Here is a 24383-nt window from a genome sequence, read left to right on the forward strand (position 1 = left end):
GGAGTTGCACCTGGACGCCTTTCGGAGGCGCCTGGTTGGGGAAAGCTCCTTATTCTAGGCGCTTGCGGTCAGAATCTATAGTTTCTACGGTTTGAAAAGACGCAGGAAAGGGCCAGGAAAGTTAAAGCTGGGTCATTTTTTTCTTCTAGGGTCTGTCCCACTTGCACGCCCACCATGTCATCCACCGAGATATTAAAGGGCAGAACGTGCTGTTAACAGAAAATGCTGAAGTAAAATTGGGTACGTAGATGATCCTTCTGGATTTCCTCCGGACCCGTCCAGGCTACTGCATAACAAACAGCCCAGATTGTCTTTTATAAGCCTGTTATTAAAAAAAAGCTGAAGTACAGTACAGTCCTCGAAGGGTTTAAACTGTGAGGAAATCCCGAAATTGGGCACGGTTTTCTGGCCGCGAATACATAAGTATATCTGTAACTGTGGTAAAATCCCAAAATCAGGCAGTTTTCTAGCCACAAATACATAAATATATCTGTAACTGTGGTGAAATCTCGAAATCTGGCACGGTTTTCTGGCCGCGAATACATAAATATATCTGTAACTCTGGTGAAATCCTGAAATTGGGCACGGTTTTCTTGTCCCGAATACATAAATATATCTGTAACTGTCGTAAAAAACCCTAAATCAGCAGAGTTTTCTGGCCGCGAATACATAAATATATCTGTAACTGTGGTGAAATCCCAAAATTTGGCACGGTTTTCTGGCCGAAAATACATAAAGATATCTATAACTGTGGTGAAATCCTGAAATTGGGCACGGTTTTCTTGTCCCGAATACATAAATATATCTGTAACTGTGGTAAAAATCCCCAAATCAGCAGAGTTTTCTGGCCGCGAACACATAAATATATCTGTAACTGTGGTGAAATCCCGAAATCGGGCACGGTTTTCTGGCTGCGAATACATAAATATATCTGTATCTATATATCTGGGAGTACTTTTAAGGATTTCAGCTGCGGTCAAATCCCGAAATCGGGCACGGTTTTCTGGATGGCTACACACGTGTCATCTTCTGTCAGATTGAACATGGAGGGCAAAGCTGCCCGAATGAGCAATCAAGTGCAGCTTAATGGCTCCAATTAGGATATTCCTTTTTCGAATTTATCGGCAACTCAAGTGGAATCTCAGCCCCATGTCAGCCTCGAAGCGCTTCAGAAAGAGCAGGAAAGTGTAGCTGCTGCATGAACAGAGGATTTCCACCTCTTCTTTGAGGCCTCCGAGGAAGATATTGGGCACTTCTGAATCCCTCAGTAGCTACACTGTGCTTCTCTGTGACCTCTGAGCTCAAAGGCTGGTGGTCTTTTTCATATCCGAAAGAACCAGCCTTCGATCGAATGAGTTTTGCATCCTGCCTTGTTCTCCGTCTGTATATAATACGCAGTTGTCAAAAGTATTGCTTTGTGATATTTTTTTTCCCTTCCTTTTTTCTTTTTGCAGTCGATTTTGGAGTCAGTGCTCAGCTGGACCGGACGATTGGCAGGAGGAACACTTTTATTGGGACACCTTATTGGATGGCTCCTGAAGTCATCGCTTGCGATGAAAACCCAGAATCAACCTATGATTACAGAGTAAGTTTTCCCATTGAGTTCTATCTACTCCAAGTCAACGGAAAGGAAACATACATTTGCTCCTTATTAGGAGAAAAAAAAATAATTCCTCCGATTGAACTATTCAGTGGTGTCCAATCTTGGCAACTTTAAGACTTGTGGATGTTGACTTCCAGAATCTATCTATCTATCTATCTATCTATCTATCTATCTATCTATCTATCTATCTATCTATCTATCTATCTATCTATCTATCTATCATCTATCTATCTATCTACAGTTCTTATTTAAATAAACAACAATTAAGTATAAACATTTTTCTCATGTTTCCTCTTTGACTCTGGTTTTTCATTCATCAACGTCTTTTGTTTCCTAGAGTGACTTGTGGTCCTTAGGCATCACCGCAATAGAAATGGCGGAAGGAGCTCCCCGTAAGTTGATTGCATCTCACTCTTTGTTGTTTGTGGGAGGGTGTATCATCCAGCAGGCAGCTTTAATACCAGAGCGCTTTAATACAGGTGTGGTTGCAGGTTCTGACTTTATTTGTGTGCATTCAGAACATTTTGATTCATAATGTTGGAAGCTGAAGCCCTGATTTATACAGTTAGTCCAGTGGTGGGATTCAGCCAATTTGCACCACTTCGGCAGAACCGGTAGCTAATTTTTTGTTGCCCAGGCCCAGAATTGACTTCTGGAAGCGGCATCCACGCAGAGAACCGGTTGTTCACGTATTGAATCCCACCACTCCTTCCTTCCTTCCTTCCTTCCTTCCTTCCTTCCTTCCTTCCTTCCTTCCTTCCTTCCTTCCTTCCTGTGGTGGGATTCAGCCAGTTCGCACCACTTTGGCAGAACCGGTAGCCAATTTTTTGTTGCCCAGGCCCAGAATGGACTTCCGGAAGCGGCATCCACGCAGAGAACCGGTTGTTCACGTATTGAATCCCACCACTCCTTCCTTCCTTCCCTCCTTCCTTCCTTCTTTCCTGTGGTGGGATTCAGCCAGTTCGCACCACTTTGGCAGAACCGGTAGCTAATTTTTTGTTGCCCAAGCCTAGAATGGACTTCCGGAAGCGGCATCCACGCAGAGAACCTATTTGAATCCCACCACTGTTTTTGATCCCGTGACTGACTTTTAAACAGTATCACAATTTCAATGTTTTTGTTTGTTTGTTTTGGTCACCATATTATAAGAAAGATGTAGAGACTCTGGAAAGAGTGCAGAGAAGATCAACTAAGATGATTAGGAGGCTGGAGGCTAAAACATAGGAAGAACAGTTGCAGGAACTGGGTATGGTTAGCCTAGAGCAGGGGTAGGCAACCTTGGCTCTTTTATGACTCGTGGACTTCAACTCCCAGAATTCCTGAGCCAGTATGGGTGACATGATAGCAGCGTTCCAATATTTGAGGGGCTCCTACAAAGAATTGGGGGTCAAGCTATTCTCCAAAGCCCCTGAAGGCAGGACAAGAAGCAACGGATGGAAACTAATCAAGGAGAGAAGCAACCTAGAACTAAGGAGAAACTTCCTGACAGCGAGTGCAATTAACCAGTGGAAGAGCTTCTCTCCAGAGGTTGTGGGTGCTCCATCACTGGAGGTTTTTAAAAAGAAACTGAACAGCCATTTGTCCAGAGTGGTATAGAGTTTCTTGCTTGAGCACGGGATTGGACTAGATGTCCTCCAAGGTGCCTTCCAACTCTATTATTCTGTTTTTGTTTAGGTTTTTTGCACCAAAGTATGTGCTGTACAGCTGACTCTTTTCTTGTTAAAAGCAAAAAATAATAATAATGGATCTGCTACTCAGTATGTGTCCAATTCTTACCCCCTTTTGAAGTCATTGTGTGGCTTCTACGCCACAAAAATCTCCTCCTGCCCCCACGCTGGGTTGCAGCTGCAAGAATTGTGGTTTTCTGTGTCAGACGATACAGGCTAATATGGAAATAGCGAGGCGTTAGCAGCTGGAGGGAATCGTGAAAATTAGCAAGGCCTTTGTCTTAGAAAGCAGTGAGGGCAAGAAGGGAAGAGAAAGATGCTTCACACATTCAGACTCATCTTTCTCGTCGCTGCGGAGAGCCTTCAAATGTAGATCGGCCGCGCTGGAATGATTAGTGTTGTGTCCCCCAACTGCAAAGGGAAGCTTTTCAGATGGGTTTGATTTTCACACTTTCACACTCCTTACCAGCAAAGGCCAGTTGAGACATGCAATTTTTGATGAGTAACCAGTGATGGAGCACCCACAACTTCTGGAGGGAAGCTCTTCCACTGGTTAATTGTTCTCATTTTTAGGAAATTTCTCCTTAGTTCCAGGTTGTTTCTCTCCTTGGTTAGTTTCCACGCAATCAAAGGGAAGCTATCCCTGGGGAGAGGAACCTTCTGAAGATGTTGCTTGTTGGAGGAACAACCTACAGCATCTCTTTCCTGTCTCTGCCTCTTAAACCCCAGCGTCTTCCATGGGGTTCCAATAGTGATGAATCAAAGCCGCTTTGGGTAAAGGAGCATGAGGGAATGGAAAGAATCCGGTTTATATCCTTTAGCCCTGTGATGGATTAAAGGTTGTTTTCTGGAAGTTAATGGATGGTCATAAAAGTGTTTAGATTATGGGATGAGAAGAAGACAAGGGCTGCATTGTCTAGTCAAGGAACAGCTTGCCTGAGCAGTCTAGTGTTGATGTGACCTTCAAAGCCAGTGCTCACTTCCTGTGGGTGATTTCTATGCACACAAGTAGACTATCACAAAACTGTTTGGAATAAGGGTGTCCAATCTTGCCAAATTTTAAGGCTTGTGGACTCTGAGTTCCAGAATTCCTAAGCCAGCATTCCCCAGTCAGAATTCTGGGATTTGAAATCCACAAGTCTTAAAGTGGCCAAGGTTGGACATCCCTGGTTTAGATGAAGCTTCCTGACAGTTTTTTAGTATCTCACCATGCAGGATTGGAGAACTTAAGCAACAGTGACGGGCAGTGGGGATGTAAACCCGTCTCGAAGTGCTTTTTAAAAATCTTTTATGTTTGTGTGGGTGTGCTTTTTTTAAATTGCAGCTTTGTGTGACATGCATCCCATGCGAGCTCTCTTTCTGATTCCACGGAACCCTTCTCCAAAACTGAAATCCCGGAAATGGTAAGTGTTTGATTTCAGTTATAATGAATCCGTAGTTGTGTATTGTTAGGATGGAAGGTCTGTTGGGCCCCTCAACAGTTGCCATCTCATCATGTCCTTCAGATTGAAGTCGATGGGCTCTCTGAGCTTGGCGGTTTCCTTGCAGACGTTTCATTACCCAACTAGGGAACATCATCAGTGTTAGAAGGGAATGGGAGTTAGTGGAATGGGTGGTGGTGGTGGTGATGGTGGTGGTGGAGGAGGAGGAGGAGAACGATATGGGGTCCTTGATACTGTCTGAGTTTGGTTGTTTTCTTGCAGATGTTTCATTACCCAACTAGGGAACATTATCAATTGTAGAAGGGAATGTGGATTAGTGGAATGGGAGGAGGAGGAGGAGGAGGATAACTATGGGGTTCTTGATGCTGTCTGTGCTTAGTTATTTTCTTGCAGATGTTTCATTACCCAACTAGGGAGCATCATCGGTGTTGGAAAGGAGTAAGGTTTGCTCTCTGTTTACATACAAATGGCTTGCCCTGTCCCCATTGATGGAAGCTATGTTTCCCTTTTGGTAGCACTGATGATATTACCTAGTTGGGTAATGAAACATCTGTAAGAAAACAATCAAGCTCGGAGAGCACCAAGGACCCCACAACTAAAAGACTAGAAATACCCCTCAAAAGAGGAAGAAAGTCAAGCAAGCCATGGTTAGTTTGCTGATCCTTAAGTTTAATAAGACACCATAAAAGCAAGATCTTGGCTTAGTCTGACATGGGAACCTAACTATTTTGCTTTTGTCTTAGAAGAAGACACAACCAAGTTCTCCATGAAGTTAGGTTATTTATGTCATTTTTCCTGTTGTTGTTGTTTTTTAAGGTCAAAAAAGTTTCTCAACTTTGTGGACAGTTGCTTGGTTAAAAATTACACACATCGCCCTGTGACTGAGACCTTGCTCAAACATTCCTTCATCAGGGACATGCAAAATGAACGCCAAGTACGCATCTTGCTAAAAGATCATCTAGACAGAACCAGGAAGAAAAAAGGAGAAAAAGGTAATGTCCATGTTCCGGTCACTATTGACCTTAAAGAGTGGCTTGCATGGAAGAGTAAAGCCTGAAAATCAGTTTGTACATCAAGTAATGACGAAGGAAGGCATCTCATAGGTTGAGAGTAGAGGAAGGGTCAAAGAAATTAGACATAAAAAACATAAATTGGATATTAAAAAAGGGGTGAAATTTTGAACATAGAGCCTCAGTTAAAATGATTTTTTCCATCTCTTCTTGGGGATCCCTTTGCCATAAATGGTTAATCTTTGGGTGGACTCAAATCCCCGGATGTCCAGCCAGCATGCTTCAAGATGAGTTGGCTTCAATTCCCAGAATTCCCCACCCAACTGGCAATCTTTGAGATGAGTGAGATAGAAAGGTGTGTGTGTGTGTGTGTGTGTGTGTGTGTGTGTGTGTGTGAGAGAGAGAGAGAGAGAGAGAGAGAGAGATGAAAGAGAGTTATGGAAGAGAGAGAGAGAGATGGAAGACCTGATATAGAGGAAGATAGATAGATGATAGATAGATAGATAGATAGATAGATAGATAGATAGATAGATAGATAGATAGATAGATAGATAGATAGAGCAATCTGATAATTCAGTTCCTTTCCTCCATGTGCACTTTCTTTTGCTCTCCCTCCATCCCTCCCTCCTCTCTCTCTCTCTCTCTCTCTCTCTCTCTCTCTCTCTCTCTCTCTCTGTCTGTCTGTCTGTCTGTCTGTCTGTCTCATAGACACATACACAGACACACACACACACACACACACACACACAAACATATGGAACAGATTTTCTGTACCGTGCCTGGAACAATAATGCGTCTTTGTATGACTTTGCTTCCCATCCCTCTCTCTCTTTTTTTTTTTTAGATGAAACAGAATATGAGTACAGTGGAAGTGAGGACGAAGGGGAAGAGCTGAACGAAGAGGAAGGCGAACCAAGGTCTCATTGTGCATTTGCAGATCAAATCGGAACAGTTCCACGATGGTCCCCTAAGGGACCAAGATTTTCCCAGCCTGTTGACATCCACGGGTCTTAAAGTTGCCAAGGGTGGCAGGTGTCTTCTAAGTTATCCTGTTACCTTCACCATTGTTAGAAGATGCTTTCTAGGTTGGCCACGTTGAAACCCATGTCAGTTTCTCTTAAGCAGGGTGACCGTCCTCTGTAGGGCTACGGGATCTGGTTTGCAAAAATCACGGATGCTTAAATGACAGGAAAAAGGCAGGGCAGATTGGGTAACCCTCACCACCAGTGTATTCTGCAGGAAAAGATGGGAAAATAAATATTGTAGTGTAGCTCCAGTCTGTGTGTGTTGGGTGTGGAGGGAAGGAACGAGTTGGCTAATAAGGAGCCACGGATTCCAAGTGTCTCTAATCTTTTCTCTTTTTTTAAAGTGAAACAAAAACTGCGCAGGGCCCCTGCTCCAGCCGCTGAGGTTTTTTAAGAAATTCAGCTTAACTAGGACTGCATTTTTCTAGGGCTTTTATGCCTTCTCCTCCTCCACCTCCTCCCCCCCACAACCACCCAGAACCTCAGCAGATGGGTTTCCATGCAAATTCAAAAATATAGCTGAATCCTTCTTTTGTTCCTCTTCCAGTGTTTGCTGTTGAATGCAAAGTGTGAACAGATGCTAAAATTGGTTTGGGGAAGGCAGCGGTGAAGTGAGGTCTCTAGCGAACAGATAATCAGCTTTAGCTGGGATTTTGAAAAGTTGCTAAAACAGAGGCTGGTCTGGGAGCTGAACCAGGGAGTTTCTGCAGAGAGTTATTTTTTGGCAAGTTTTTTGGCATTTGCTGGACTGTCTTAATACTAGAATTAGTCAAACAGATTATCCTTCGTTCCTTTCTTTCTTTCTTTCTTTCTTTCTTTCTTTCTTTTTCTTTCTTTCTTTCTTTCTTTCTTTCTTTCTTTCTTTCTTTCTTTCTCTTTCTTTCTTTCTTTCTTTCTTCCTTCCTTCCTTCCTTCCTTCCTTCCTTCCTTCCTTTTTTCTTTCCATCTTTTTCTTTCTCTCTTCTCTCTTTTTCTCTTTTCTCTCTCTCTCTTTCTCTTTCTTTCTCTCTCCCCCTCTTTTTTCTCTTTTTTCTTTTCTCTCTCTTTCTCTTTCTCTCCCTTTTCTCTTCCTGTCTCTTTCTCGGTCTCATTTTGCGTCCATGTGTGTTTCCAAATTAAGCTCCATCGTGAATCTCCCGGGCGAATCCACCCTGCGCCGAGAGTTCCTCCGACTTCAGCAGGAGAACAAATCCCGTTCGGATCCCCCCTGCCTGCAGCCGATGCAACAGCAGCAACAGAAACACCAGGAAAACTACAAAAGACAGCTTTTGGAAGAGAGGCAGAAGCGCATCGTGGAGCAAAAACTGCAGAGGAAGAAGTTGGAAGATGTAGGAATTGAATTTGATTTTTTTTGGGGGGGGGGGGAGGATGTTGTGGTTGGCTTCCATTATATTCGGCTGGCCTTGTCCTGTCGTCTTGCTTGTTTAGAATAGAATAGAATAGAATAGAATAGAATAGAATAGAATAGAATAGAATAGAATAGAATAGAATAGAATAGAATAGAATAGGAGAAAGGAGAATAGAATAGAACAGAACAGAACAGAACAGAACAGAACAGAACAGAACAGAACAGAACAGAATAGAATAGAATAGGAGAAAGGAGAATAGGATAGGATAGGATAGGATAGGATAGGATAGGATAGGATAGGATAGGATAGGATAGAATAGAAATAGAAATAGAAATAGAAATAGAAATAGAAATAGAAATAGAAATAGAACCTTAGAGCTATTAGGGAAAGAATTCCAGCAACACTTGAGTATTGGAATGCCAGTTCTATTTAAAATCAACAATATTCAAAATTCTTCCATCTTTTTTTATTTGCGCTCTTACACACACACCAATGTTGGAAGGGATTCCCTCTTGAGAAAGATATTCATCTTCCATCTGTTCCTCGTTCTAGTATTGGCCAGATCTAGTTGTTTACTTTCAACCACATGAGAACTAGCATTCACAGTTAGAGAGCAAGGGCGCAACTGGACGCAGAATAACAGGGCTGGACAGGACCTTGGAGGTCTTCTAGTCCAACCCCCTGCTTAAGCAAGAGTTGAATGTTTTCAGGCATTTGGAACATGGTGCTCATTTTTTCTCATTGCATTAGAAAAAGGATGCCGGCAGTTCCGGAAGGAACAGAAATAGATAGCTAGAACGATTAAAATGATGGTGCAGTGCTACACATCCTCTACACAACCTATTTTCCTTGTTACCTTGTGGGTAACAAGCAGAACATCCAGATTCAGTCACAGTTTTGTTCCATATAGTATCAATCTTGTGAACACTCAAGCTTCCTCTTTCCACTTTGTATTCAAAATGGACAGTGGTTAATATTTCTATGTATATATAGGTACGGGGTAGGTATATATGTATGTATGTAGCATGTGTGTATGTGTGTTATGTATGTGTATGGGTAGATATATACTTTTCTTTGAGAGCAGGCAACAGAATTTCATTTTTAATGTGGGCCAGTGTGCTCACAGTAAAAAAATGGCAATAAAGGTTATCTTTAATTATGTTAATATATTGCTATTGTTCAGCCGCTAAGTCGTGTCCAATTCTGTGTTAGTACATAGAAACCTCTAATTTGGGATCTATTTACCTTGGGGAAAAGAGATTTACAAACAGCCAAATAAAGGCATTTAAAACGATGCTCAGCATGGAGAAAAAGGATGAGGATGTATCTTTTTCTTCATTTGAGCGCTTGCTCAGGACAATTTCGTATCAGTTTATCTGTCGGTTGAATGATAGCCAAATGCAGTAAGAGGAAAAGAACATTTCTTGGGGAAACGCTGATGGTTTCCACTGAGCTTAGAAGCCGAGAGTGTCTGAACGACGCTGCCCGATGCGACCTGTGACACGAATAATTACTCCTTTTATGAGATGCCTCTGAATAAAGATGAAATGAAAGCAACGTAATTTCTTGGCCTGTGTTCAGCATCAGAAAAAGGAAGAGCTTCGGAAGCATCTGGACTTTGAAAAGAGGAACCCGGAGAGCAAAGTGGCCCCAGGCAACCTGCAGAAGGATAAACACAGCCGAGACAAGCCGGAGGAGGCGTGGTGCAAAGGGGATGCGGTCCAAAACGCAGGGATGCAACAGGTGTGGTGGTACAGAGGAGACATCTTGGGGGCATTTTGCATCCAATCAGAGTAGAGCTGGAAGGGACCTTGGAGGTCTTCCAGTCCAACCCCCTGCACAAGCAGGAGACCCTATACCATTCCAGGCAAGTGGCTGTGAACAACCGGTTCTCTGAGTGGATGCCACTTCGGGAAGTCCAGTCTGGGCCTGGGCAACAAAAAATTAGCTACTGGTTCTGCCAAAGTGGTGCGAACCGGCTGAATCCCACCACTGGTTCTGCTGTTGCTAATTCTCAAATGAAAGACACGGTTGACCTAAGCCAACTTCGCCGATCTTCTTTTGATTATAGGGCCGTTCTTGTGTTTTTTTTCCCGTTCTAGAGAAAAGCAGACGAAGGGGCTCATGGGAAGAAGTTTCATCGGACCCTTCCCAAAGATCAGACCCAGCTCCTTTGCCTCCAACACGAGCACCAGCAGAAGAATAAGGAGAGTCCTAAGATCTTTAATCTTCCACCGGGCCTTTCGTCAAACTGCGTGAGCAAAGAGGTAAAGCCCATCTTACTAACCACCAACCCTGGTCTATGTCGGATTTGGCCACTTGCCATATAAAAATGGTTTTTAATTTTTTTAAAAAATAACAGGATTTAGAAGGAAAAAGAAGCAACAGGGGGTGTTTGGGGGGGGGGATTCTCTGAGCTTGGTTGTTTGTTGTAAAAAAAAAAAAATCTCACGTGGCTGGAAACCATCTCTTTCCATCTCCAGCTTGCAAATAAATAGATTGTTGTTTGGGGCTGAATAGAAACCTAATTGAGGGTTTTATTTATTTATTTTGTAAGAATGCTTTTAGAGAGAGAGAGAAAAAAAAGAACGCTAAGAAAAGACTCATTCATCGATGAGTTAAAAACAGCCTGGAGGGACATTTTCCAAAATCACAAGACCTGCTCTAGAGGTAGCCAGGCAAATCAGAGAATAGCAGTTTTCTGAGGACGTTCAAGCAGAGTTTGAAGTGGGGAGGGTGGAATTACATCTTAGATTGAACTTCATTCTCAAAAAAAGAGGAAAACTCACCTGCAGGTATGGAGTTTTCTCCTTCTTGAGTTCTCCTGCCTAAGAGCAGGGCGTCTCCAAACTTGGCAACTTTTAAGACTTGTGGACTTCAACTCCCAGAATTCCTCAGCCAGGACCAGGTTTGTGGGGGAATTCTGGGAGCTGAGGTCCACAAGTCCACAAAGGTGAAGTCTACAGTTCAGGCAGCTGAAATCCATAAGTCTTAAATGTCCGTGGAGATTCTCAGTCATCCACGTTGTGGTTGTTCCATTGTGATGGTAAGCGGAGGACCACCTGTATAAAGGGTTTAAGGAAAAAAACGTAGTTGCAAAGTGTCATCGCTCTTCCTGGCTTTTAGAAAGTAGACTGTTCTGTTTATCCCTTCCACATTCTCTTTTTCTTTTCTTTTTTCCAAAAGGAAGAGCAAGAATTCAGGGGGGAGGCTAAAGGGTAGAAACACATTGCCAAAAGTCAGTTCCAATATCCGTTTGCGTCTCTGGCTTGCATTTCACAATTTATCTCTTTGCAGAGGGAATAAAATGCACGGTAAAATACGTCTTAGGCCATTCTGGTTAAATTTTAATCCAGATGTCCTTATTGTGTATTTCTGACATTAGCAGCTGTAGGCAGCGAGTCTCTGTAGGAAGCGTGCGACAGTCATAGGACCCAAACTGAATCTGACAGTTCCTTTGGACAGTGACACTTCTGCCTCGTGTTTTTCATCTGTCCTGTTTGTATATGTGTACACACACACACACACACACACACACACAGAGAGAGAGAGAGAGAGAGAGAGAGAGAGAGAGAGAGAGAGAGAGAGAGAGAGAGAGAGAGAGAGAGAACAGGTAGTCCTCGACTTACGACCACAATTGAGCCCAAAATGGCTGGGGCTAAGTGAGACATTTTTTAAGTGAGTTTTCCCCCTTTTTATGACCTTTCTTGTTATTAAGTCAGAAGGTCGCAAAAGGGGATCGTGTGACCTTGGGACACACAGCGACGGTCGTAAGTATGAGTCAGTTGCCAAGCGTCTGGATTTTGATCACAAAGGTCGTCAGTGTGAAAAACAACGGTCATAAGTCACTTTTTCAGTGCCGCTGTAACTTTGAACGGTCACTAAATGCCTTTATCCAGTAAGTGGGATTCTGCATTTTTTTGTGAAGGCTTACTTTATATATATATATATATTTCCCATAGTGGATTAATTTGAAAAATCTACCCAAACTGCTTGTCTAAAACCCGCACAAGCGTTTTATTTTCCGCTTAAGTCAAGCTGCAAGAGCTTTGACTGTGCTATCAATAAAAACTGTAAATAAATTTGTTTCGCCATAAGCCGGAAAAAAGCAACGCCGTGCTAGCTAGTTAAGTTAAGTTAAAGCCCCAAAGAAGAGAAGACTTCCATGAACATCACGTATGGATTGGTTTGGGTCATAAGTTAGGGCCAAAGTCAAAATCTGATTGGTGGGATTCTGAATATCAATACACACACACACAAAAAAGGCCGGGTATTAAAACAATCCGTCATATACACTGCGAAGGAAAATAGCAGAGACTCTCCAATACAAAGCGACAAAAAATATATATAACTTTTTTAGTTATGTATCTCTTGCTGTTGAACGGAAGAGATTCGATTTGGTTGATTTAAGTTTTTCTTTTTAAAAAGAAAAAAAAAGAGCAAAGGGCTAGCAAAAGAAACGCGTGGAGATGCCTCTATCTGATCTTCGGAGTGAAGAGAACAAGATAAATTGGGATGAAGTTTGCATCCTCTGCGGAATAACGATGCTCAGTGCTTGCTCTTGCTTTCTTGGCAGGCAGAAAAGAAGCTTCCGAAAAGTAACGGTGTCCAGCCGGACCTCAGCTGGACAGCTGTCCTCGGCCAGGAGACCACCCCTCACGGGAGGCTGGGGTCCGGCAGTAGTTCCAGCCCATGTACGCCAGCTTTGCAACGAGCCGTGGTGGCCCAGGTTGGGAATTCTCACCATGTTTATCGGACAGGGGAGATAGCTTGGTCATTCCCACCATCCCTTGGATCAGAAAGGTCCACACCAGTGGCTCCCAATCTTTGGGGTACCAGGGACCGGTTCCGTGGAGAGAGGTTTTTCCGTGGACCGGAGGGGGCGTGGTTTTGCATGCTGCCTGCATCCCGTGCATGGGGCATCGCTTATGTCCGCGGTTTCTGGCATGCCGTGGACCGGTGTTAGGGTCCACAGCCCAGGGTTTGGGGACCCCTGGTCTACCCAATAGTTGAGAACCACTTGAGATGATATTACCGAGCACAAAATGATTTGGGAACAGGCTACTTGAAGGACCAGCTTTTCCCAAGAGTCTGTAGTTGTCCAGTCCGATCTGGGATAATTAGACAAGCTGCAGATCCCGTCAGGCAAAGAGTGACGGCTGAAAAAGAGGCTTTTCTGCAGTCGCCTGGTCTTACGGAATATCGAATATCCGCTCCTCGGAGATTAGGATGGCCCCAACCCTGCTAGCCTTTCAAGTAAGGCTCTGAAACCCTGGCTCTGTTTCTCTGCCTCGGGTGCTGAATACGTCAAGGGTCCCATTTCCTGGCTTTATTGTGGACCAGCCAAGTATCTCGGCTGCTACGCATATTTATTTTGGAGGCTGTTTTTATAGTATTTATTGTTTTAAAAGGTTTTAATTGTTTTAATTTTAGTGTATATATGTTTTTTGAGTTGTAAACCGCCCAGAGACATTGACTGAGATGGGGAGAGAGGGGAAGAAGAGGGGGGGAGGAGAGAGAGAGGGAAGGGAAGGACGGAAGGTAGAAGGAAGATTATAATGTAGACGGAAGAAAGGATTTTCAGGAGGGAGGGAGGGAGGGAGGGAGGGAGGAAAGGAAGGAAGGAAGGAAGGAAGGAAGGAAGGAAGGAAGGAAGGAAGGAAGGAAGATTATAATGTAGCTGGAAGAAAGGATTTTCAGGAGGGAGGGAGTAAAAGGAAGGAAGGAAGGAAGATTATAATGTAGCTGGAAGAAAAGATTTTTAGGAGGGAGGGATGGTGGTTAATTGACTGCAGGTAGATTGAATGGTGCACGCCCACATATGAGAATGGGATCACCATGTAGGCATCATGTAGCTGCATCCGGGTCAAAGGGCTATATAGAAATCTAACTAATAACTAACCAAACCTGTTGGAATTGAGAATAGCACATTTTCTCCAACACTTACATATGCAAAGGGGTGTTTTTTTCCCCCAGGCTCTCTTTTAGGACGGGTCTACCCTTAAATCCACTAGCATGATTCCCAATACTTTCCAAATCTGATCTGTTTTAATTCCTGTGCCAACCGCTAGAGTATTATTATTCTTTGCTACGATTGGAGGAGGGAAACGTAGAGAATTTTATTTTCTGCCCTTCCTCAACAGCTTAAGACAGCTCTATTCTAATAGGACAATCCATTTTTTTCCTTTAATCCAATCTTTTGGGGCTCCTAAGAAACCACATCAGCCGTTTACTTCCTTTCCAACGTCAAGATTATGTCATCCTGTCCTTTCCACCTGCTTTGGCAATTGTCAGACCAATTAATCACTTGTCTTCTTCACACACACACACACACACACCCCTCCCAGCTTCACATCTCTCCTCTTTTTCCCACCCCCTCCCGACGGGCACAGCTGTCCAAGTCCAGCATCCACAGGCTGGCTTTGATTGAAAGGTTCCAGGGTTTATCGACACCCCATTGTTCCTCCCAAACTGACAAATTAATGTTGCTTCTGAGCAGCGTTAAAGTCTGCTCAGACTGTTTTTTGCAGTGACATGAAAGGCCTGTTTTTAAGGATTGATTCGGAGATGCTAGGCTTGCAGGGACCCCAAAAGCCCTTAGACAGATAGTTGTGTTTCCACTGAAAACCTTCGGCGGTGCATAATTTGTACAACTTCAGGCATGCAAGCTCTGCTTCATGGAGCATGGAGGGGAGTGCTTAGATATAGCTTTGGCCTTTGTTGAAGAGGACGTGGTGTAGAGCAGGGGTCCTCAACCTTGGCCACTTTAAGACTTGTGGACTTCAACTTCAAAGCTGGCTGAGGAATTCTGGGAGTTGAAGTCCACAAGTCTTAAAGTTGCCAAGGTTGGAGAGCCCTGGTGTAGAGTTCACACAATGTCCCCTTGGCTCAAGCACAGAAAACTCTTGGTTGCTTCTTAAATCTGCACGCCGCAATCCAAGCTCACGAGCCTTTATCCTCGAGACGAGATTTTCTGCAGATGCCGATGCCACTTCCGGTTGCCATTTTGAAATCTCCTGTCCCCCTGGAAGATGGTTGGTTTTAGCTTGAGGAGTATTTGCAGCTGAGTGCGAGTTGCTGCGTTGCAGCCCACTGTTAATGCTTCCTGGTCTCTCCTACTCCCCTCCACCCTTCTTCATTTTACAGCAACTGCCGGTGGCGTGGAAATAGACAAATTGATGATATGATATCATGCAACATCCTCGCTTTTTATTTTTTATTTTGTAAAAATAGAGGGAAGAAATTTGGAGCTTTATCCATTGCGGTTCCCAAAAGGTTCTGCCTTCTGCCTTGATTTCCCCCCTCCCCCCCTCTTCTGCTGGTGAGCCATGTGGAAGGGACAACGTGGCCTCACATATATCACAACTGCCCTTTATTCTGCCTTGGTTTGAAATGCAGATTTGTCTAATTTGTCTTTTACATTTTCTGGCTGCTCTGCTCTGCCACTTCCCCCTCCCCCCCCCCCCCCAAATCCCTCTTCCTTTCCTTATTATTTCAGGGATGGGTGTATGGGGGGAGTAAGTACAAAAATTAATGTTTGCTGTAGAAAGAGAAAAAAATATGAAGCGTCCTTTGGATTTGCACAACTGAAATGTTCACCAAAAGGGGAAAACAATCTCAGAAAGGTTTTATTTCGGATGGATGGATGGATGGATGGATGGATGGAATGGATAGATGGATAGATGGATGGATGGACGGATGGACGGACACGCGTAGTAGACCAGTATGTACCAGCAGTGCTCCAAAGAGCCATGTGTGAAATAAAGAAATCTTATTTCTTTTATTTCATTTTTCATTCGAAAGAGCAAGGCTTGCAGCCCTGGAGGTAGAAGGATGTTGTGGCCCTTAATCAGCTGTGACTCAGAAGAGAGAAATGTCGGCCGGTGAATAAAGGATACCCCTCTGGAGAGTGCCGGATCCTTCTCGCCAGGCGAGACCTGACAGAGAGGCCAAATGAAAAGCTTTTGCTGCAGGCTCTCCTCTCGTAATTTTGCCAGGATCTATGATGTTGCAGAATCCCAGTGAATCAAATTCGCTGCGGTTGTGGCAAGCAGGGTTGGGAGAAGACATCCATCTACAGTAGGGTGCCCGAGTGTGGCTTGCCTTCTTCTTCTTCTTGGGCGTAAGACAGATGGACAATGTTTTCCCCCTTCTCTTCTGTTACTCCTGCCCTTCTGAGGGTGGTGATTTAACAGCAGCCACGGAACGTCACGGAAACTATAGCCGTTGGTGTGTTGTTGTCACCGATGAGTTTGCGGCTGAAAGTCTGGGGTGTGGAATGGGATGGATGGCTCTTTTCCCTCAGAATAAGTCCATTAGGCCTAGTTAGTAGGAGCTTTCTTTCAATGTAGACAAAGACTTCAGGTGGCTGGAAAATAAGGATGTGGTTGCTGGATTGTGGTTGTGTTTTGGGCTCTAGAGTATGAAGCCAGGGGTTCTTCTCCAGGGTGCTGATTCCTGGCCTAAGAGTCTGGTTGGCCTTCCTCAACATACAACCTCAACTGAGCCCCAAGTTTTTGTCGCTAAGTGAAAGAGTTGTTAAGTCAGTTTTGCCCCATTTTACGCCCTGTCTTGCCACCCTTGTTAAGTGAACCACTGCAGTTGTTAAGTTAGTGACATGGTTGTTAAATGAATCTGGCTTTCCCATTGACTTTGCCTGTCAGAAGGCCGCAAATGGGGATCATGTGACCTCCCCCGGGACACTGCGACCGTCATAAATGTGAGTCAGTTGCCAAGCTTTGGGAAAGGAATGGAGGCGAAAGTAGAGGTAAAATTAAATCAAGAGATGGCGAGTGAATTACTCGATAGCTTATCTCATTAACAGAGCTTAACCCTGGTGGCAAAAACGCTGAGGAGAAAGAACTAGAATAATTCACAGAAATTGAATGAGCTCACTAAAAATAGACAGTCATCATCACCAGAAACTTTTTCTCTGCCTGCTTTCCTTATAAAGAATGAAAACCTCCGAACGAATCGGGATGTGTATCACAGCAGTTTGTTGTCTGATGTTGCTGTCACGCCCCTGAGTCCCAGCCAGGATGAGGTGTTTTGGAGTCTGCCTCAGACTGAAGAACAACCACCAAAGGTAACGAAATTTTGGAAGAATTTTTGGATGAAAAAGAGGATATAAAATAAGGATATATCACGACATTTCTGGGACCATCACATTTTCCAAAGTGTGGTCCTGTGGCAAGGTTCTGCCCCATAATACTTCTGGATACCGCTGACAGTTATAATGAATAAATCAGCTTTAAACAATTCCAGGTTGGGCCTTCTAGACTCCCTGTTTTGTTTTGGGTTTTTTTGTTTTCATTATTCCCCCCCCCCTCTTGGAAGTCTTTCCTGGGCAAGCTGAGGGTGGTGCCCATTTTACCACATGGCTGGGGGAATTCTGGGAGTTGAAGTCCACACATCTTAAAATGGCTGAGGTTGAGAAACGCTGATCTAGAAGTCCCAAAGGTGCTTTTTCAAAAGGCAACCGGATCGTCTTTGTTTTTCCTTGAAGACGTTTCGCTTCTCATCCAAGAAGCTTCTTCAGTTCTGATTCTTCGCATCCAAGAAGCTTCTTCTTCAAGGAAAAAAGAAAATATACAGTTGCCTTTTGAAAAAGCACCTTTGGCTCAACCATGACCTGGGATGGGTGAGAATCTCCATAGATACTGATGTAGAAGATGCTACAAAAATTGCAGATGTGGTCAGTTCTGATTTTCCTGGGCTTTCAATCTTGAAGGTTCCTCAAAGGACAACATCGACGTTTTACACCAGAGAGCAGTGTGGGCATCAGAGTTTTTCTTCGAGGTGGGTGCAATTCCTTCTCATATTGGGATACCTGCAGTTGAGCCATTTGCAGCCTTCAGACAAAGGTAGCTTCAGTCCAGCTTCAAAAGTCCTTCCCAAGCCAACAGTTCAGAATTTCAGCAGGACCCAATTGTCTTCTGTGGAAGCCTGTAGCATGAAGGTGATAAGAGAGGGGTGGAGGAAGCAGAGAGGAAGAAGTGGAGAAAAGATGGAAGGGGACAGGTGAAAGCAGACCACTGTGGAACCCAAGAAAACAGCTTTTTGTTGCCGTTCCCAAGAGCTGAGCTCAATTCATAGACATCTTCACTTTTTAGCTGGAAGCGGGGAAGGAGATAACTCTGTTCTGGTTCAAATTCATGTTCCCAAGTCAGGGAAGAATTTGGGGATTGTAATGTTTACCTGGCACTTGAGATGAGCTCTATAAGCCTTTAAGAGTAGTATTTCCAAACCTCCAGGACCTTTCAGTGTTTTTAATGGAAATCTTGTTACTGTGATTTTAGGCATGTTATTGTGGAATTGATTAGCTTTTTGAAGTATCTTCTTCTTCTTCTTCTTCTTCTTCTTCTTCTTCTTCTTCTTCTTCTTCTTCTTCTTCTTCTTCTTCTTCTTCTTCTTCTTCTTCTTCTTCTTCTTCTTCTTCTTCTTCTTCTTCTTCTTCTTCTTCTTCTTCTTCTTCTTCTTCTTCTTCTTCTTCTNTACCGCTGTAGACTTTCTGAGCGATCCAACGAGCATTTACGGTGTCCATTCCCAAGGAAAGAGAATGTGGGAAAGCAAGTTCTAGAAGAGAAAAGGGGTTCTGTTAAGTACATTTGTTTGCTAGCTGCTTTGCTCATGCTCGCCCCATCTTCATGTGACTTTATACGTGTGTGGGTGAACATCTGCATTCTAGATGTTTCCATTAACTGCAGGGCAAGCTGAAATCCATAGAGGAGCTGTTGGTGTTTGCAAAGAATTAACTACCTGGTTGTGATATTTCTTTTTCTTTGTCAGCCTTGGCCTTTTATTTTATCAAGCAAGATATGTAAATTTCTCAGTCGGAATAGCTGGAGGGTTGCCTTAAAACAGGAAGGAGAATATTTCCATATGTTTTACAGCGGTTCGTGTAGCAGAGGTTCTCTGAGCTTGGATGGAAATGAGTCAGTGGGGGGAGGAGACAGAGGAAGTGGTGGGATCTAGAGGTGTCCTGGGCTCTGAAGTCAACTGGGTGTCCTCAGATAATCCCACCTCTCAACCTAACCCAGGGCAATCCTGTTTATATTTTTGTGTCTCAAACACCTTTTTGAATCTGGTGAAACCTACAGACCCCTTCTCAGAAAAAATATAGTTAAATGCACCAGTTAAAAAGGCCAAGCTACAGACTATGGGACAGAGGAAACCAATGACACGCAAACAAAATTATCAAAATATTTTTTTAAAAACAAGAAATATCCAGGTGCTTCTTCAAAAATCCACTAAACCAATGACAAAGTAATATCCTTTTTAGGGTATAAAAATTTTAGAATGTGAGACTTATTTTAGTTGACAAAATGTTTGGAGTGTAGAGGCCATAAAATTACTCTGTTGCTTAGCAAAAAATTCAGTTAGAGGTTAGTGAACTTCTTAAATTGTTGATGGAGCCCGCTGTTTTAGCTTATCTTAGCTAAGTTAAATTTGCTCAGACTATTCTCTTTTAAAACTTTCCTGCGTTTCCACTCTAAAATGTCCTTGAAGCAACATAGAGGTGTTGTAAAATAGCAAAAAAATAATAATAAAAATCTCAAATCCGTTTTATAAAACGCAATCATTCAGGATGAAAGAGTCCACTGAAGTTTCTTTGTGTTCTTTACCAATTCAAGTACAACAAATCTGTGAGACACAAAATGCATCTGTTTGGAAGTTAAGAACAGTTGAATTGTTTTGCTTTGGACAAATGCTGGCAACCACTTCCCTGGGGCAATTTATAGACATCTTAAGATCCAGTGCTCTTATTTAAATGATTAAATAATATGCATGCATCAGTAAATATTTCTCTTTACAACATCCAGAGTCCTCCAGAATAGACAACAGACATCTCCAGCCCTGTAAGAAACTTGAAAATACATCTCATTCAGGCCAAATTTCAGTAAGTTTTTTTCCCCTTTTCCCTTCTAATACTTCTACAGTTCTACATTATCATTCTGTTCTAGTCTCAAGGTTTATCTTGGTTCTCTTCTTCTTCTAGTTTCATCAGTGTTCTTTTTTTCTCTTCCTTTTTATTGTTTTTACTCTAACCCCTAATGGATGTCTTTAAAAAATATATCTTTAACATATTTGAAAGAGCATCTAAGAGGTGCTACCAAACCACCTCCCTACTGTTAATGAAGACGTCCATCAAGTCAACTGAAGTCAACCTGGCGTTGAGGGACTCTTTATCCTTTGTTCCTGCCTGTTAATTAATCAAATTCAGGTCCCTGTCTGTTTACCTCTGCTTTATCAAGACCCAAAGGAGCTCTGTTTTCATTGGGTTTTGGGTTTGGGATGATGTGTGGACTGGTGAAAAGTTTTGACTATTCAGAGATTCAGAAGATGGGGTTTCAATGTTGTGCCACGTAGAGCAAGTTAGACTTATCTTCTTTCTGCTTGTATTCGGGAGAAGAATGCTGGAGAAGCCATCCCATTTGGAACATTCCACTGGGTTAAAATAAGTATCTTGATTGGGGATTATACTGTAGTGGCACTCTTAGGTGAGATGTTCATCTCTGACCATAAGCATTTGCTTTGAAGTTGTAATGTTGGACCGTCAGGTTGATGATGAGCTGCTCTTCCAAGACTCAGAAGCCTCTTCTGGACTTCTTTGAGTTGAAGTCCACAAGTCATCAAAGCTCTGGCACAAACCATCTTCTGATTGTACTACGCATGCACTATTCGGTTTAGGAGCTGTGGTTTTCCTTCACAAGAGTCCTGAAGGATCTGAAGGAGAGTTTCATTTAAATACAAAGCCTTGTCATTGGCATATCCTAAATCGGCCCGTGGATTGATCTAGATACCAGCAAGGAGCAAAAGATTGAACTCAATCAGAATGATTGGTGTGGTGACTTTGCTTACTGACCGTTTGAAGTTACAATGGACCGTAAAAACGGGGGAACAAGGGCTTCACTTAATGACGGTGGTGTTTGCTTTACGATTGCTGTGAAAACTGATAAAATCAGCCCCAATCACACTTTATGGTTGTCAGGACTTACAACTCAAAATTGTGGGTTCAATTAGAGTCGAAGGCCGAGAACGACCTGCTTGCTTAAAAACTGGGCCTTCCCAAGTAAGGGCTGTGTTTGTTGTCAAATATTTATTGTATTTTTATTTATGGCGGGCTTGTATTCCAATCTATTTGAGGAGGATCTTTTATCCTGAAGGCCAAGATAGAAATACTTGCAATAAATCAGGATTAAAGCAGAGGCTAGGAGAGACAGAAGGACGGTAAAAGTAAAGACTTTGTTGAGGTGAGCTCCACTCCTAATCACTTCACGGTCAGGCCAAACAACTTGTTCCTGGCAACGTTGCCATATTTTACCTTTTTTCTACAATATATAAATATTCACAATAAAGATATGTGTTTAAAGGGGGCTTAGATCAGGGGGTACTTTGTGTCAAGGCCTTGTACGCGCTGAAGCTACAAACCAGGTTCTTCTCGTTCTTAGAGTCCAGCTTTGTGGAACAAGGAGAAGGTCGGCAGCCATCTGCTCCGGAAGTCTCTAGAATATTCCTCCTCCAGTGACGAAATGGGCAGCAGTGACGAGGATGATGAGGGTGACGGACACATAAGGTTGGCTCTCCCAGTGTTCAGCCTCCAAGTCCTTTTATCAGGGCCCTCGTTGCTTTGAACAGTCGCTAAGCAAACAGTCATAACTTGAGGACTGTCAGTATCTTTTGCTCCCATCCAGTGGCCATTTGGAATTTCAAAACCTGAATCTGAATTTGAAAGTTTTTGGAAAGTGTCAGTGTCGGTCTACAGCAGGGGTCTTCAAACTTGGCCCTTTGATGACTTGTGGGCTTCAACTCCCAGAACGCTGGCTGAGGAATTCTGGGAGTTGAGGTCCACAAGTCATCAAAAGGTCAAGTTTGAAGACCCATGAATGATCTTTGATTTGTCCAGCTTCTGATGGTTTGGACTACAGTTCCTATCCTTCCTGAAAGAGTTGGGGTGTTGTAGGTTTCTTGGGTAAGATTGGATGGGTTTGCCTGCTTCCGGATGCAGATGGGAGATGACATTAAAGGGTTTGGTCTTGGAGGCTGCTGTTTCTTTGTGTTTTTATTTTTAATGTGTGTATGCACGCGTGTGTGTTTATGCGTGTGTTAGTTTTCCTTTTGCGTCTTTCTTGGAGGGTCTTAAAAATACATTTATTTTCCTCTCCTCCTCCTCCTCCTCCTCCTCCTCCTCCTCCTGCGCTAATTGGGATTTGTTACTAGGCAACCGCTTGGCAATGGAGTGACCGGCTTCCCAAGGGCAGGAATTGCTGACGGGATCGAACTGAACTCTCCCTGCCTTGTAACGGATCGCAAGGTAATCTTCTTTTGCGAAAGAAATCTAGTCTAGTGGATGGGTAAAAAAAAAAAAAAGAGAGAGAGAGAGAGAATAGAGAAGTCACATTTTCTTCTGCCCTATTTGTAACTTAGCTTCACCCCCTTTTTTTCCAAGTATCTGCTCACATTTCGGTCGTGGAAATGACCCTGTGTTGTGTGAAATTCCCTTTTCTGGTCTTTGAGAGAGAAAGAAGAAACCTGGAGTAGCTCGGGATAATTTAATTTACGATATCCCTCATTCCAATGCGGCCCTCTCTCAACACAGGTAGTCCTTGACTTACGACCACAGTTGACCCCCAAATTTTGTTGCTAAGCGAGACAACAACAACAACAATAATAAAGTTGGAAGGGACCTTGGAGGTCATCTAGTCCCACCCTCCTGCTCAGGCAGGAAACCCTATACCATTTCAGACAAATGGCTGTCCAGTTTCTTCTTAATAACTTCCAGTGTTGGAGCATTCACAAGTTCTGGAGGCAGGTTGTTAAGTGAATCTGGTTTCCCCGTTGACTTTGCTTGTCAGAAGATCGCAAAAGGGGATCACGTGACCCCGGGAACACTATGCAACTGTCGTAAATACGAGTCAGTTACCAAATGTCTGAATTTTGATCCTGTGACTCCGGGGGAGGTCGCAGTGTTTTTAAGAGTGAAAAATGATCATAGGTCACTTTTTTCAGCGTCATTGTAACGGTCACTAAACTAAACTAAGGGTTCTAAAGTCTTTTGAAAGAAATGGGAAAATACAGGAAGGGGGAAAAAAAGGTCTTTAAAAAGGACAGGCACATCTATCCATGTTTTCCAGATTCGGTTCCCTCGGGACTCCTGCTTTGAACAAGCAGGCGAAATCTCCCGTTAGCCAGATCTTATCCTTTGGCTTATGGGAATTAGAATAATCAGATTAAAAACAAGGGGATTAGGAAAGGTTATGAAGTCAGATTAAACGCTTGGGAGATCAGGGCTTCATTGAAACTTCTTTAGCCCGTTTAAACTCCTCCCCCCCCCCCCCCAGATTTGAAGAAAAAAACTTCGGTGAACTTCGTTGCTGTATCCAACTTAAACAACCACAAGTTAAGAGCACAATTTCCACCGCTAAGCAAGGCAGTTTATTAAGTGAGTTGCGCCTGGCTTTACGTAAAATGGGGCCAAACTCACAGAAATTTGGGGCTCAATCGTCATAAGTCGAGGACTGTTTTGACTTCCTGGTTTCCTCCGTGTCCCCATATTTCCCCAAGGAATGATTTGACTTTTTCAAAATTTGGTTTCGCCTCTGGATCTCACGGAGCGCCTGCAGGCATCTGCCGAGGCTTCGTCCCAGCCAGCCAAGTCCATGGCAGACCATTTCTATCTTCTGTGCCAGCAATAAAACATCTTTCTCGAATTATGGCTTCCACGCAACTTAGAGAAGAAGAGGCAGCATCCCGTTATCTGCAGTTGCATCCATCCTGGCTCTGCAACCTTTCCAGAATTGCCAGGCTTTTAAATCCAGAAGTCTCACGGGATTATAAAGCTGAAAGGATTCAAAGATTTTTCCAAACCACAGCCGGGCCTGGAGCCAGGTTGTTTTGTGGCTTAGGTCTGCAAGCCTAGTTCGATCTGAAACAGCCCGAGTCTAATAAAAGGCAATCCGGCGTGTTTGCAGGCAGATGTGTTCTTTAAAGATTCCAAAAAAGCTATCCCAAATCCCCTTCTCTAACCCTGTCATTCAAGGCAGCCCATGAATACAATCTGAAGAACATTCATTTCTACTTCAAGGGAAGTCCACGATGGACTTCCTTGACTTCATTGACAAAGATTTTGTGAAGAATAAGTTGACCGTAGCTCTTGATGCTTTCTCAAAATTTGGCAAGGAAGACTTTAGAATCCTAGAATCCTAGGGCTGGAAGGGACCTTAAAGGTCTACTAGTCCAACCCCTTGCCAAAGGCAGGAGACTGCATATCGTTCCAGACAAATGGTT

The 24383-nt window shown here is 43.3% G+C and overlaps 1 protein-coding gene across 1 annotated transcript in view; it reads left to right on the forward strand.

Moving 5' to 3' along the window:
* Window positions 1-24383, forward strand: part of LOC107296457 (TRAF2 and NCK-interacting protein kinase-like) — a 64872-nt gene that overhangs the window by 22658 nt on the left and 17831 nt on the right. The window contains 14 exon segments of the mRNA XM_029286072.1: window positions 111-240; window positions 1455-1585; window positions 1941-1995; window positions 4595-4673; window positions 5529-5704; window positions 6567-6639; window positions 7868-8075; window positions 9678-9839; window positions 10199-10363; window positions 12673-12825; window positions 17050-17181; window positions 17827-17959; window positions 19919-19995; window positions 21548-21672. Of these exon segments, the coding sequence (XP_029141905.1) occupies window positions 111-240; window positions 1455-1585; window positions 1941-1995; window positions 4595-4673; window positions 5529-5704; window positions 6567-6639; window positions 7868-8075; window positions 9678-9839; window positions 10199-10363; window positions 12673-12825; window positions 17050-17181; window positions 17827-17959; window positions 19919-19995; window positions 21548-21672 (1799 nt within the window).

Source organism: Protobothrops mucrosquamatus, unplaced genomic scaffold, assembly GCF_001527695.2.
Source record: "Protobothrops mucrosquamatus isolate PMUCROS unplaced genomic scaffold, P.Mucros_1.0 scaffold2814, whole genome shotgun sequence".
NCBI lineage: Eukaryota > Metazoa > Chordata > Lepidosauria > Squamata > Viperidae > Protobothrops > Protobothrops mucrosquamatus.